Below are 14,248 nucleotides of genomic sequence, written 5' to 3'. Positions count from 1 at the left end.
ATTCCTTCATTTTTCTATTTAGTATCTTTATCTTCATTTTTTGTAAGGGTTTTATCTATATAACTAAGTGTATGGATTTAATCAATACTTGAATGGGTTGTCACACATGGACCTATTATATATAACTGCCTTCTTTTGCCAGGCCCAAGCCCAAACAGTTTATAAGATATATACACTACTTTAGGGATGCAATTCATTTGTTTTTCTTGCATTGTGACTTTATACTTCATTTTACTTTCATTCTATTTTCACCAACATAATTCCCTCATGACTTGTCAACCCATCCATTCACCGGACAAAAACCGAAAACATATCAAGAAATAATTTATCTCTTTAAATTCACTCAGTGTTTGACAAATATATTTTATAATATATTTTAAAATGAATTTTTTTTTGAAATAAGGAAAATAAGACATATATTAAACACTGAATAGATTTAAGGAAATAAAAACTTTATCAACCGAACTTATATGAATCTAGGAGTAGAATAAATATAGGAATAAAATGAGTTTAATTTATGTTATTGTTTTCCGTGAGTAGTAAAGGCTTGGGCCTGAATTTGGTCCACAGCACTGGTTGAATGGATGTTGATATTGAATTATTGATACCTACAATTGAGTTTGGATAAGAACATAGCTACAGTGCTTCTGAAAGGGGTATAGAAGTGATTCAGTGGCCACAAATTCTCCTCCTTTTGGCACACCAACAAAAGCTAACCACACTAAATACAAATTTTTAGATTCCTCTATGATGTGTTTGGTTGTTTTATTAATGCCCTCCAGCAATGTAACACATACACATGAATGATACAACACATATAAATGATCTAAAGAACAAAGTCTCAAGACTCCACTCAACATTCTTTTGTTTTTTACACTCTCATTATAAAATACTAATAAAAATTATAGGGTGAAAAAACTTATGTGCTACTTCATACACTTTTTTGTTTAATCTAATTGACTACATAGGATATCAAATTTTCAAATTTCACAGCCAATGTATAAATTAACCAGAATTAAGATGGAGTTGAATCTCACAAACACATAATGAGTTGCATATGTATGAGCCAAGAGTGATTCACAATAGTTTTAAGGTACAATGATCCAACCTAATAATATATCACTACTAACTAAACACATAGAAGCTTTCTTCAATTATTTGATTTCTAATAATGCTGCAACAACACTGAGAACAAAAGCCCTTGGAAAATAAGACAACCTAACCTTATTCTGGCTGAACATACACATAAACATAAACATATATATTTCATATGTTCAAACATGATGTTCCTAATCACCCTTCCTTGCTGAACCTCTTAGTGTCAGCAACAGTAGCATCTTCTGCACCAACAGTTTTGGTTGCCACTACTCCTTGTTGAGCTTTCTTGGCCTTCTTCTCATCTGCAACTCTCTGAAATTCTTCAGCTGTGGAAGGTGCCCTCTCTTCTATCCAACTACGCCCACGGTTTCCATTCATTGCTTGTCCATAATTCTGATTTTGCATGATTCAATGTCAGCAGTTCCATTTGGTAAAGACAAAAAAAAAATCATCCTTTTTTGATTATTCATAGAGTAAACCAATTTGTGTTGATTTCAGTTTCAAGTTCAACAACAACCACAAAACTTTACTTTGTTTCAGGGTTTTGATCCACTTAATCTTGGGACAAAATTATATCCACCACATCATGTAAAACCACACATTTGGTAGCTCCCATTTTTATTTTCCTGAATATGTCATTCTAATACAAGATAAAAAAATTCCACAGCATGTATATATCTCAATGAAATTAGCTAGTTAATAAAATTATTGGTACATAAATAAAATCTGAAAAAAAGAGAGGATACCTTAATGGGGTTGTAGAAGGGTGATCTATTACTAATTGGCTTTACCAAAGAAGATCTTGAAGTGGCATGAAGAAGAGTGATGAATTGTGCACCAGCCATTATGTTTCACAGAGAGTAGTTAGGTAAAAATATAGTGTAATGGGGAATAGTGTCTCTAAAGAAACAAGTTATATAGACTAAGTGTTGTGCGGCTGTTTCAATCTGACACTTCACGTAATCCACATTGCACATGCTTTCAAATTTCGGATATGCATGCATTGTCATTTCTTACACCTTCTAGATGCTTATCCAATAAAGTGAATTGCTCTTTTATGCTCAATCTACCTATCATCTATGTCTAATAAATAAAACATTTAATTTAGTATGTAAGTTTAAAATCTATGTATTAATAATGTAAAGTTTTTTTTAAACTGTTAATATATATTAATCATTAATTTGTATTACTTTTATATTAGAGTTAATAATTATTACTAAATCAACGATGAATGATTTACTTGTGTCAATTTTGTAATGCCAAGGTCCAAGCCCAAGACCAAGCCCAAGACCAAGCCCAAGTGAATCGTACTACTCTATTGTAATTCGGTCTTGAACCCGAAGCAAGTGAAGCAAAGGTGCGAAGAGTGCTTTGGTGAAGTGAAACGATGTCTGAGATACGTGAAAGCGATAATGTGTGTCGAATAATGGCGGAACTTCAATCATTGAAGGAGGCGAAGTCCACAATCGACAATAAGATATCTCTACTTGAAGCTGAACTCAGAGATCTCCAAAACGACGCCGCAAACAATAACGAATTGTCACCTCAAATGATTTACAGATATAGCCGCCACCTTTTGCTTCCTAATTTTGGGGTTTTAGGTCAACAAAATCTGTTGAATTCATCAATTTTAGTGGTTGGAGCTGGTGGATTAGGTTCTCCTGCATTATTATACCTTGCTGCTTGTGGTGTTGGTAAATATATCATACTTTTCTTCTATTAGTTCAATCATTCCTTTATACTCTTTTTTTTATACCTTACATTTCATTTCAATTATTGTACCAGGACGGTTAGGTATTGTTGATCATGACATCGTTGAACTCAATAATATGCATAGACAGGTACATTTATTTTATTATTTATTTATTTATTTCTACGTTGTGTCTTGTTCATATATTTGATGATGTATTTCAGATTATCCATACGGAAACATATATCGGTAAACCTAAAGTGAAATCTGCTGCTTCTGCTTGTCGATCGTATGTTGCCATTTTTTTCGTATTTTCAATTGTTTGTAATACTTGTATTAGTGTGCATTCAACTAAGGTGTTTTCAATTGCAGTGTCAACTCCTCTATTCGAGTTGTCGAACATCAAGAAGCTTTGCGGACTTCCAATGCTCTTGAAATTTTTAGCAAGTATCCTTGTAATAATAATAATGTTGCCCTTTTCTTCTGCTTCAACCTTGTCTTTCTCCTATTCTTATCTTTTTTTTCATTTCACTCTCAATATTACCACTTATTCATTATGATCGCATGTTTACTTTAGAATTATGTGAATCCTGGTGATTTCCTTGACTGAGCATTTTGTCAGATATGATATAATAGTAGACGCAACAGATAATGCTCCTACTCGATACATGATCAGTGATTGCTGTGTGGTACTAGGAAAGGTAAATAAATATTCATGTTTTGATGTTATACAGGGCTTGTCCCTTGTTGTTTTAATTTTTTGTTCCTACGTGAATACACTTTTTTAACTCGGCATACTTATTAGGGTTTGGTTCATTAATGTATGTGATGCCTAATTGGCAACATTAGTTCAGCGGAAAGGAAGTTATGTGCATCCAAACTTCAAAATCAAAACTCACATTTATACTATGAAACAGATGCAGAATTGCATATTAACTCATGAATAATATTAAGGTTTTGAGCTGGGTTGCTCTCGAGTCATCAATTTTTTAAATTAATTATAAGTTTGAAAAAGTTACAATTAAATGGTTTTCTTACATTTCAATGAGTTAAACCATCGTTTGTTAGGGTCATATATTTGTTATTTTTCTGTAACTTCTTATATTAATTGCTCTCATGTGTACATATGCAGCCTCTTGTATCAGGTGCTGCACTGGGATTGGAAGGGCAGGTACATGTCTAGTTTGTTTCCCTAGCATTTAAGTAGTGCTTCATGGAGCATTATATCACATAAATTTGATGTTTGTGGAAAACTTATGCTGCAGCTTACTGTCTACAATTACAATGGTGGTCCTTGCTATCGATGCCTGTTTCCAACTCCACCACCTACAACAGCATGCCAGAGATGTGCTGACAGTGGAGTTCTAGGAGTAGGTAAATTTATTCCTTTATCATTAAAATTTCTAAAAGCCTGAAAATCTTCATTATGTATAGCGAGCCATGAACTGTAACTGAAAAGGTCAAGATTCTGGTAGATTCACTGCCAACTTAAAAGTTTGTCTAATCTCACGAATGCCATTAAATATTAGAAAGATAGGTTAGAATGAGGAATCAAAGGGATAAAATGATGTGTAAGAGTGACATGCAATTAGGACATAAGGCATATTGCAATTTCAATGCGGAGATTGTACTTTTTAATTGGACAGAATGGCAACAATTGGTGGTCGGATGTTCAAGCTGTCTTATTTATGGTTCTTTTAGCTTAACTCATTACTAGATACATGTCTTTTTTATGACCCATGTAGGTGATTTTGACTGTCATTCAACTCACTTTTCTTCTTGGTTAGACCTTTTTAATTTTTTTCCTGCTATTACAGTTTGTTCTGGTTTTCTGACATTTAGTGTGTTCATTTTCCAGTTCCTGGTATAATTGGCTGTCTCCAAGCTCTTGAGGCTATTAAGATTGCAGCCTCTGTTGGTGAACCACTCTCAGGAAGGATGCTTCTCTTTGATGCTTTGTCTGCACGAATTCGTATTGTATGTTAATAACTAGACAACCTTGCTTAGTGCATGCATGCCATTATTTTGTATTGATCTGAAAGAGGGAATTGAGATAGAAATTTAATGATATTGGATTCTTAAATTATGAGTAATGCAGTATAACAGAAGAATATAACGTCTTTGACAATATCATATATATTAGTTACTGATTATAGATTTCTTTCAAAGGTCAAAATTAGAGGAAGGTCTCTGCAATGTGAAGCTTGTGGAGAAAATTCAAAATTTACTCAGCAGCAATTCCGAGAATTTGATTATGAGAACTTCACTCAGACTCCCTTGTCTGTGGTATGATTTCTTTTACTCTACCTTGAACTTTGACCTCCCATGTATTTAAATGAGTTTAGTTGTGTACATTTTTATTTGCACCTTGTGTTGGATAAGATTTTTGTTGGACATCAAAATTATTCTTAAAATACTACAAAGTTGTCTTGTAGTATATTCTTTCGAGTTGCTATTGTGTACACATCCTAATGAAATTTTGATCCTATACTTGCCCTAAAAGTTGCTAAATTTTAAAAGGAGAAATGGTTTTTTATTATTGTTAATGTATTTCATGCATGTACAGTCTCCTTTGAAGTTAAATCTACTTCCTAGTGAATCAAGAATTAGCAGCAAGGAGTACAATGAAATAATCCTTAAGAAGGAACCACATGTGCTGGTTGATGTTAGACCAGCTCACCATTTCAAAATTGTATCTCTACCAAAGTCCTTGAACATTCCACTCTCAACTTTAGAGGCTAGGTTACCTGAAATATTATCAGCTTTGAAGAAAGAGGAAGAAGACAACAGAGGTGTGGTTTCTGGCTCAAGTGCACAATTGTATGTAGTATGCAGAAGGGGAAATGATTCGCAAAGGGCTGTTCAGTCCCTTCAGAAATTGGGTTTCACTTATGCTAAGGATATTGTTGGAGGCTTAGAGTCCTGGGCCCACAATGTGGATCCAAACTTCCCCACATATTAGCTTTTACCCGTTTTACAAGTTATACCCAGGACTTGAAAATACTTGTTTTTGTACTATCTTATTGGTGATGCTGCTTTCATTATTTCCTTGTTTATTTATTTTAAACTGGTTACTTATTTTGTAGGCTATTGATGGTAGATTGGTAGGTCTGGTTACAGTTTTAAGTTCCACATGCTAATGTTATTGTATGCTTATTATGGATCAAATCTGTTGTTCTATATTTCATGTGAATGGTATATGGAATGACACACGTCCCTTGCAAATGTTAATTTATAGAGTTTGAGCTGTTTTAGTGCATCATTAATACCTAAAAAGTAAATTCCATATTAGCACTCCTACTTAAACATAGAAAAATCAATGTATGGTTAACTAAGTTATTCATAGAAATTGGAAATTACACGTGAACATTGGTCAAAAAAGGATATATCAAATCAGATACATATAAAGAAAAAGCTTGCACTTTCAAAGGTGGAAACAAAAAGTAAACCAAATAATCTAATATTAGATGATCCCAGTCATTTGAAAAGTGAATGCAGGCTTTACCAACCAATAAGTAAAATCTTTAAGAGAGCCATCCGAATGTACAATCCATTCTTTGCCTGCCTAAAGTATGCAGCTCTTGGATCTCTATCAACTTCAACACTGATCTGCATTAAATTAAGGGACATATTTAGTTTAGAGTATCAAAACCATGCACTGACGTAAAGATATATATATATATATAGTTAGTGTATCATCCACTATTCATTTGAATTACTTTTTCTGAAAAGTCAATGATGATTAAAAATGAACGGTGAATGATACAATAACAGAATAAAACTCATACACTGTCAGAGTGTATAGATCTTTTCTCTTTAGTTTATGTAATATTAATGCTTATGTTTGCAACAAGAATACATATATCACAACCATGTGTGCTTACTTCATCAAGTCTTGGTAGAGGGTGCATAACCACAGCATGTTTTTGCATCACATTTAAAACTTCTTGGTTCACAATATACTTTCCTCTTGCCCCTTCATAAAGATCAAATCTTTCTCCAAATCTTTCTTTCTGGATGCGAGTTTGATAAACTACATCACACTTCGAAGCCACTTCCATCAAATCAGCACTTTCTTCCCACTCCACGCCCATTGATGTCAAATAGTCTTTTATGTCGTCCTGTAAATGAAAATGTCATGCTTCATCATGTCCTGCAACTTCCCGAACATTCGATCTGGTTCATGAAATCATAACACTAGGCATTTGCAATAGTTACCTTCATTTTTACCACATGAGGAGAGACAAAATAAAATTTCACATCCCGATACTTCGCGAGTAAGTATGCAAGTGAGCGAACTGTCCTCCCATTAGCAAGGTCTCCAACAAGACCAATTCTGATTCCATCTAGTTTTCCTATCTCTCTTTCAATAGTATACACATCTAACAGTGCCTGATCAGTTTCAAAAAGCAGAAGAGTTTTTAATACCAAAACTTCATCCATTTAACCATTTTCCATTTAAGTTACTTCAAAACATAGCAGAATGCATAAACAATAGATAAGAAATGAAGAAGAAATAAACATATGAATAAAACCAAAGGAATTAACACATGGAATCAATCATCTTGCACGCGCAGAATACATAATGTATGCTTGAAGGTGTGTACACAAAAAACTAATACTAGAAGATAGTTTTACGGGATACCGAGGCCATTTGTGATTCATTGAAAATAGAAGAGTTTTTACCCTAAGAGAAAAATGCAACTTCCTGCATGAAAGTCATATTTTATGACTCAATTTTCGACTGTTGGCTCAGTTCATCATAAATGGTTTCTGTTGATCAAATTTTCTGCGGTCTACATGTATTGTCACCCTATCTACTTGACATTCACCGTGAAGCATTGGATTTCACAGCGCTAAACATTCCATACATATAGCTATGGCAAATTCGTTCATACCTGGGTTGGGTGCTGTCCCGGGCCATCCCCTGCATTGATTACAGGAATGCTAGCAGTTTCTGCTGCTCTTATAGCAGCACCCCTTTCAAAGTGCCGCATTACAATTATATCAGCGTAACCTTCAACCGTTCTTATAGTATCTACAATGATTAATAAAGTTACATGAAAAATTCAATTAAATTTTAGAGAGAACAATGGAATTATTAATTCAAAGGACTCAATCACCTTCAAGCGTCTCTCCCTTAGCCGCAGATGAAAACTCTCTTGCATTTTCAGTCGTGAGAACCTCGCCACCCAATCTCTTCATAGCAGACTCAAATGAAAGCCTAGTTCTAGTGGATGGCTCATAAAACAAGGTAGCCATGAGATAACCCTTCAGAATTTGGCTTCTTTCAATACTCTCCATACTCCTTGCAACTTCAAATATAGCATTTAGAGTATCTCTCTCAAATTGCTGAGCTTCAATAACATCACCAAGTTGAAATTTTTGCCCCACTGTGAAGCAGGGTGCATTTTCAACTTGAAGAGCCTTACATAAAATCTCATCACTTTTGTGTAAAAGTTTTGATTTTTTCGAGAATCCAGAATGCCCAAATGATGATATTGACTTCAAATGATAAACAGAGGAACTTGCAGCCAATTTTGGAGGAGACACTCCGAATTGAATGGAACATGAGAATAACAAAGAAGCACCAGACATTGACGGCTATGTAAGACAAAATCCCCTTTTGATATGAGAAAATAAAACTCTGTACTAGCATAACACAAACATTGTTTCAATAAGAATTTCAAATCATTCTTTTCTCAGTATATCATAGGAAGCAAAAGGGTCAAAAAAGCAAATTTATGTGCATTGAAAAAGCTTAAATAAATTAAAGGAATCACAATCACATGATAAGTATAAATGTATATGCTTACAAATTACGCTTCAGTAGAAACAGCAGAATCAAAAGCTAAAGGAGTATTGAATGAGTCCAACAAATGTTGAAATTTTGGTTTGGTTTTGGGGTTTGAGTATTTTGAATTTGAAGGCAGACAACGGCTACAAATCAAAACAAGAGGCCAAGTTTTGTTAAGCCCAATGTATCTATTCCCTTTCTCCATCTTTTACATTATTTATTATTTCATGATTCCACTCTTGTTTAGTTCTTATCAGCTTTTATATTTAATCTTCTTTTTCTTTAGTTGCTATCATCTTAGATTCATGGATATGGTGAAATAAAAATTACTATTCCATTTATGAATGGTGAAGTTAAAGACAATATGAGATTCTGACCATACATGTTTTTTGGATAAATATGAGAGTTACAATTAATTAACCATTTTGTTACAAGTGACTTGTAAATAGTGAGAGAATTAGTTTTAGAAATGAGAGGGTCACATGTTATTCATTATTTATAGTCTTCCACTTCTAAATCAAAAAGCATGACTCAGATCACTTGACTGCATTTTCTATGGGTTCTCATTTTCCAATCATTTTCCAATCTATAACAGAGACAGGTTTTCTGTTCATGACATCGAAAAATGATTTACAATAAAAAGTATATTGACTCGTGATTATCTAAAGTGAGTTTAGATTTGATGAATCCACCTTTACTTATTAAGTTTACGGTCTTTGATACTCATGGGCTATGCATGATATATAGAACATACCCTGAACTTTGTAGCAATATTAGTCTCTAAGAGGAATGATTCTTCTTTCATATGTCTATAAGAGTTTACAATTATACAAAATTAGATCTTACACCAATGAAATTTTATCATTTCCCGTGTGTAAATATATATCTCAAATGTATTATTGAAAATAAATCTATCCGGTTAGTGTTTTTAGCGTTAGCAAAACTGATTGATTCACACAAATCGCCTGTTTGCCACGTGAACTAGTTAATTTCACTTCAAGTTAAATACAAACCCAGGAATAAACCAAAACTAAATGATGATTTCAGCCTCTGATTGAACAATGGAAGTCACAAGAAGTAAAAACAATACACAAGATCTGTTATATGTATAGGTTTTATCGGTTTGCCATCAACATCGCTCGAATTTTGGCTCTAAGCTCATCAGAAACATCTGCTGTTTCGGGGGATTGAGATGGTGCACTTGCATTGAGATTTGACTTAGGTAGTCCAATTGAAGCCTCTCTGGTACCACGTCCAACTTCACTTGCTTTTGACTTATCTGATTCCATATTTATCTCCCCCTCCTCCAGGTCTGTCTCTCTTTCATAATGAGATCTGATCTTATGCTTTACATTTCTGCTTCGGTGTCGATGTTCATCATCAGACGAGCTATAATGTTTATGATGATGTCGAGAATGTCTATGCTCATTGTCTGATATGCTATTCTCTCGATGACGTCGTTGGGAAGTGTGGTGTTTTTCATCAGAGGAGCTATCATACTTATGATGATGTCTTGAGTGATGATGCTCATCATCAGAGGAGCTGTCATGCTTGGTCACTTCATAAGAATACTTATCTTTGGAGGAGGAATGTCTTCTCTTGTGCCTATTCCTGTCCCGGCTGCGGTGCGAAGATCGATGAGAACGATGCTTCTTCTTGGACCGTTTGTGATCCCTTTTTTCTTCTCTATTTTCTTCCTCCTCTTCCTCCTCCTCCTCCTCCTCCTCATGTCTACTGGATCTTGAACGGTACTTTCTTTTCGACCGCCGTTCATCGTTATCAACAGCAAGGTTCTCCTTATATTTGTGACTTTTGTTTGAAGTATCAACAGAAAGTTTTTCCTCAGACTTCTGACTTTTATCTGAATTATCAACATCTAGTGGAACAGAACTTCCTTTTCTTTCTTCACCCACAAGATTCGCAGTCTCAGCATCTGAACTTGAAAGACCAGAGCCTGGTGGCTCAACTGATAAACCACGTGGCACTTCACTCTTGAATGGTTCAGCTTTGCTTTTTATCATGGCTGCAAACATCTTTGCTCGTTTCAATCTCTCTGCCTTAATCTTCTCCTTAGTCATATTTGCTTCAGAGGAGTCTGCCTCACCTGCTACAGAAATATTGAGTTTTTCTCGAATAGCCTTGTCAACAGGGACAGAAGCACTATCCTCTGCATTCAGATTTGGGCTTTTGACATAACTTCCAAGGCCTTGACTGCTACCACTTGATGTCTTGCTAAATAGTTCTAAATTAGGGTTTCTAATACCCCTAGTGGCAGCCTGAAGAATAGCAGCAGCTGCTGCTGCATCCATGCACACCGTGTTTTGAGTTTGGATGTCTTTGGGAGTTGCATCTTGACAATCCTTCTTCGACTTTCCAACAATCATCTTAAACTTCTCTTTGCGGTCCATATCATGTGCAATATCAGAACCCACAGATCCATATGAAGAATTATCACTTTCTTCATGTGCAGTAGAATTATTGTCCCCTGAACGACCTGCTGAATTGTGCCTTCGCAAGCCCTTGCCTGGCAACTTAGACTGTAAGCAATTGAAAAGATCAGTAAGTTGCAGTCCAAAGTTAAATTCAACAATATCTTAGAATTAATCACACAATGATGTCCAAAAATAAACCATGGAATTCACCCAGTGCACAGAAATCTCTCCACAAACATGCATGAATATTTTGAAGATTCATAAATTACCACAAATCTGCATCACATACAGAAATAGAAACATGAACCAAAGACTAGCGAGAATAACCAACATTAGGGCACAGCTGACAAGCCAATGGCTAATGATCTCTGTAAATGAAATTATATTTTTGCTTGAGTGAAGAGCTAAGGTAGGAGGAATACAATGACAGCATGACCTAGATCATGCCCTATAAGAGTGTAAAGTGAAGTTATTGATTCTCAAAGTAGGATATGAATCAAATGGAACATGTAAAAGAAATTGTAGAAAATTTTAATTATTCTGAGAAACATACATCTTCAGAAGTTTGAAGAACTTTCAGATAATAGGTATGATATCGATTAGACGGCACAAGAAATGGGAACCTTCCATGAGCACGATCCTGTTCGGCAAGAACAGCCTCAAATTGTTTTCCATTTTTTGAAATGAACTCAACCACCTTCTCAATAACTCCCTTTATGTTAGATGGAGGCTCCACAACAGGTAGTTCAATCTTAACTTTATCGGGCACAGAAATCTGTGATTTGTCTACCACATTAGACACTAAATCCAATGCATCAGTTGTTTTTGCCCTAGCTGCGATTGCTGCCTTGACGGTACTGATAGGCTGATTCCGCTTAATGACAGGAACATTTTCTTTCGAAGATATTGGACTTCTAGAAATGCTTCCATCCTTCTTGGCTGCATCTGGAGATGATTCTGCCTGTTCTACTCCTGCAGAATCATGAGCACTAACAGCATCGCCAGCTCCTTCACAGTCGTTTCTCTTGAAGTCATGAGTATTATCGGTTGTACCATCCTCATCCTCTCCAGATCCATAAACTGATCCAAGCAAAGACAATGCACCACCTGTTTGTTCAAGCCCCTGACTTTTATTCTTGTCAACAGATGGGTTGCCAATGGTATCATCTTTGTCACCTTTCAAAAGTTCTTGATGATCAACAAGAAACCTAAAATATGCATGAAGATGATGATCAGGCATCAGGAACCCAAATGTTGGATTATCTCCTTGTTTCACCCTCAAGACAATTTCTGACTGGCTTCCATGTTTGCTGACAAAAATTGCAGTCCTTGAGATAATCTGATGTACCTTCTCATTCGGAGGCTGAAAATACAAACAAAAAAGGTTTCTTCATCAATACGTGTGAATTTTAAAATTAGCATAAATCTAACTTTTAAAACTTAAAAGGTCTTTGCAGGCAGAAATACATAAATATCTCACTAAACAAACATTAGATAACCTCAAATATACTTGCATAACCATAAAGATCAAGAAACAGGACTTTAAGAAGATAAATTTCATCCCATTTGCTCCCAAGGTAAAGAATCAACCAATTTCTATCATCCTAGTCCAACCTGCAAGGACCCTTCTCATGACATCAAAAGGAAACAAGGTGCCTGAGAATGGCTACCTTGAGTCACAAGAACTCCATTTATGCTCCAAGCATCTGAAACTTAGACATTGTAAGCCTTAGAATAACATATGCACCCTAGACAATTATCACCTAATCACATCGGTTAAGAAATTAAAAGTTAAATAAATCTGTAACATATGAAAATCATGCGACGAAAATCAATGTTAAGACTGAGGTCACTAACCAGACTATGGAGTAAGCTTTCTGGTACAGGGAAGGGAGGACGATATCCGGACTCCGTATCATTGTCCCGTGTCTCAGCCAGGTCACTAGGATTTGCATATTTAAACGAAACAGCACGATAGCCATCCCCATCCGAGATCACTGGATCTGAACCATCATCTAGACAAAGACAGGAAGATGATATTTACAATCAGAACCACATATAATTCTCAACTGAAACAATATAATACACACCAAACAGTATCGGCACTAACATTGACAGAAGATTCTAAAGGAAAATGGAAGCCATGCGAAAACATCCTTATTTGTATTCTGACACAGGAACCGTAGCGAATTACCTTCCATCCTGCAAGTGTGGAGATAGTTGTTGCACAAAGAAAAAACACACAATTTACCCATCATCACCTAGTCTCCTCAACTAAATTTCATATAATACCTAAACCAAATATACTAATCTGTTAAAATGATAAAAACAAATTGAACAAACTTGGTAAACCATATTTATTTGAAGATTCAGGGAATGACACATATATCCTTTAAGGTTCAGTTTAATTACAGTGAACACCCCTCCTTATACAAAATCTATAGTGACCTCTAATCCACAGAAGAAGTAAGACAAATTGAGATAATAATAATAATAATTAGAATGAAAAAGAAAGTAAAGCATAAGAGAAGAGAAGAGAAGATGAAAAGAGGTTAAACCTTGTGGTTGTTGGTTGGGAGAAGATGAAGGGAGATCGAGATAGCGTTGGTAGTCAAGGTCAAGTTCAAAGGAAGGGCGGTGAAGATGGCGGCGAGGTGGAAGCGGAGAAGGGAGGAGGTGGCGAACATCGTAGCGATCAATAGAGAGAGAGTTCCAATCGACGAGAGCAGAAGGTGAGTTCACAAACGCCGCCAAGCTGTCATCGTCGAACAGCATCGCGTGACGCCCAACTACCTCCAGATCCATCGATGTTGATGATGTTGATGATGTTGATGATGTTGATTTCTGATGATTCTCAATTTCTGATTCAATCAACTTTCGACTCTTATTTAGTTACACCTGTTTTGGGCCAATGGCCCATTCTATCATCAATAAACTATTTCAATATATAATTGCTTTAATAATATAAATAAACCAATTATCTAATTTCTCTTTAACATAAGCTCCAAAACTAGAAAGAGTGAGGTCCGTGTAATTGATTTTTCTTTAAAAGAGTAATAAAAATGAAAGGGGTAAATTAATATCTTGTTCATGTTACGGTGAAGAGGATTATCATCATATAGGAGAAAGGTGGTAGAATAACTGATTATGATCCAAATAACTGATTATGATCCAAACAAGCCAACAATTCTCGATTGATTAATATTTACTGGGATATTTTTAGATTATGAC

At 35.3% G+C, this 14,248-nt stretch overlaps 4 protein-coding genes across 11 annotated transcripts; 1 reads left to right on the top strand and 3 right to left on the bottom strand.

The window, feature by feature from the left end:
- LOC109357057 lies at positions 1,016 to 2,008 on the bottom strand. Its single transcript, XM_019600762.1, has 2 exons — positions 1,845 to 2,008; positions 1,016 to 1,491 (listed from the first exon to the last, which is right to left on the bottom strand). The coding sequence occupies exons 1-2, from the start codon at positions 1,941 to 1,943 to the stop codon at positions 1,294 to 1,296; spliced, it is 297 nt and encodes a 98-aa protein (XP_019456307.1). The 5' UTR covers positions 1,944 to 2,008; the 3' UTR covers positions 1,016 to 1,293.
- On the top strand, positions 2,423 to 5,866 carry LOC109356864 (adenylyltransferase and sulfurtransferase MOCS3). Its single transcript, XM_019600466.1, has 10 exons — positions 2,423 to 2,792; positions 2,884 to 2,939; positions 3,013 to 3,077; positions 3,161 to 3,235; positions 3,411 to 3,489; positions 3,921 to 3,959; positions 4,054 to 4,162; positions 4,647 to 4,765; positions 4,958 to 5,074; positions 5,355 to 5,866. Exons 1-10 carry the CDS (start codon positions 2,486 to 2,488, stop codon positions 5,748 to 5,750), a joined length of 1,362 nt encoding a protein of 453 aa, XP_019456011.1. The 5' UTR covers positions 2,423 to 2,485; the 3' UTR covers positions 5,751 to 5,866.
- Positions 6,203 to 8,699, bottom strand: LOC109356865 (aspartate carbamoyltransferase 1, chloroplastic-like). The gene is made up of 6 exons (XM_019600467.1): positions 8,605 to 8,699; positions 7,912 to 8,435; positions 7,687 to 7,826; positions 7,007 to 7,180; positions 6,673 to 6,909; positions 6,203 to 6,397 (listed from the first exon to the last, which is right to left on the bottom strand). Exons 2-6 carry the CDS (start codon positions 8,384 to 8,386, stop codon positions 6,290 to 6,292), a joined length of 1,134 nt encoding a protein of 377 aa, XP_019456012.1. The 5' UTR covers positions 8,387 to 8,435; positions 8,605 to 8,699; the 3' UTR covers positions 6,203 to 6,289.
- On the bottom strand, positions 9,537 to 13,877 carry LOC109356863 (transcription initiation factor TFIID subunit 1). 8 transcript variants are annotated; one of them, XM_019600462.1, is made up of 5 exons: positions 13,576 to 13,692; positions 13,128 to 13,219; positions 12,875 to 13,032; positions 11,571 to 12,380; positions 9,537 to 11,122 (listed from the first exon to the last, which is right to left on the bottom strand). In XM_019600462.1, the coding sequence occupies exons 2-5, from the start codon at positions 13,216 to 13,218 to the stop codon at positions 9,701 to 9,703; spliced, it is 2,481 nt and encodes an 826-aa protein (XP_019456007.1). In that variant the 5' UTR covers position 13,219; positions 13,576 to 13,692; the 3' UTR covers positions 9,537 to 9,700. The 8 variants fall into 8 exon arrangements, with proteins under 8 accessions (XP_019456007.1, XP_019456009.1, XP_019456008.1 ...); XM_019600464.1 differs by having other exon boundaries at positions 13,179 to 13,219; XM_019600463.1 differs by having other exon boundaries at positions 13,128 to 13,221; positions 13,587 to 13,690.

This window comes from Lupinus angustifolius, chromosome LG09 (genome assembly GCF_001865875.1).
Source record: "Lupinus angustifolius cultivar Tanjil chromosome LG09, LupAngTanjil_v1.0, whole genome shotgun sequence".
NCBI lineage: Eukaryota > Viridiplantae > Streptophyta > Magnoliopsida > Fabales > Fabaceae > Lupinus > Lupinus angustifolius.
Note: the sequence above shows the minus strand (reverse complement) of the source record. Positions and strands in the feature narration are given on the sequence as shown.

Excerpts from the sequence above, each read along its gene's own strand:
- LOC109357057 (XM_019600762.1), bottom strand. The coding sequence starts at position 1,943 with ATGGCTGGTGCACAATTCATCACTCTTCTTCATGCCACTTCAAGATCT. Across the intron at positions 1,492-1,844 it reads CCTTCTACAACCCCATTAAG|AATTATGGACAAGCAATGAA; the intron begins GTATCCTCTCTT and ends ATGCAAAATCAG.
- LOC109356864 (XM_019600466.1), top strand. The coding sequence starts at position 2,486 with ATGTCTGAGATACGTGAAAGCGATAATGTGTGTCGAATAATGGCGGAA. Across the intron at positions 2,793-2,883 it reads CCTTGCTGCTTGTGGTGTTG|GACGGTTAGGTATTGTTGAT; the intron begins GTAAATATATCA and ends TTATTGTACCAG. Across the intron at positions 3,078-3,160 it reads GCTGCTTCTGCTTGTCGATC|TGTCAACTCCTCTATTCGAG; the intron begins GTATGTTGCCAT and ends TTTCAATTGCAG.
- LOC109356863 (XM_019600457.1), bottom strand. The coding sequence starts at position 13,822 with ATGGATCTGGAGGTAGTTGGGCGTCACGCGATGCTGTTCGACGATGAC. Across the intron at positions 13,033-13,575 it reads TCCCAACCAACAACCACAAG|ATGATGGTTCAGATCCAGTG; the intron begins GTTTAACCTCTT and ends GTCTTTGTCTAG. Across the intron at positions 12,381-12,874 it reads AAAGCTTACTCCATAGTCTG|CCTCCGAATGAGAAGGTACA; the intron begins GTTAGTGACCTC and ends TTGTATTTTCAG.
- LOC109356865 (XM_019600467.1), bottom strand. The coding sequence starts at position 8,386 with ATGTCTGGTGCTTCTTTGTTATTCTCATGTTCCATTCAATTCGGAGTG. Across the intron at positions 7,827-7,911 it reads TAAGGGAGAGACGCTTGAAG|ATACTATAAGAACGGTTGAA; the intron begins GTGATTGAGTCC and ends TAATCATTGTAG. Across the intron at positions 7,181-7,686 it reads CGGGACAGCACCCAACCCAG|GCACTGTTAGATGTGTATAC; the intron begins GTATGAACGAAT and ends GAAACTGATCAG.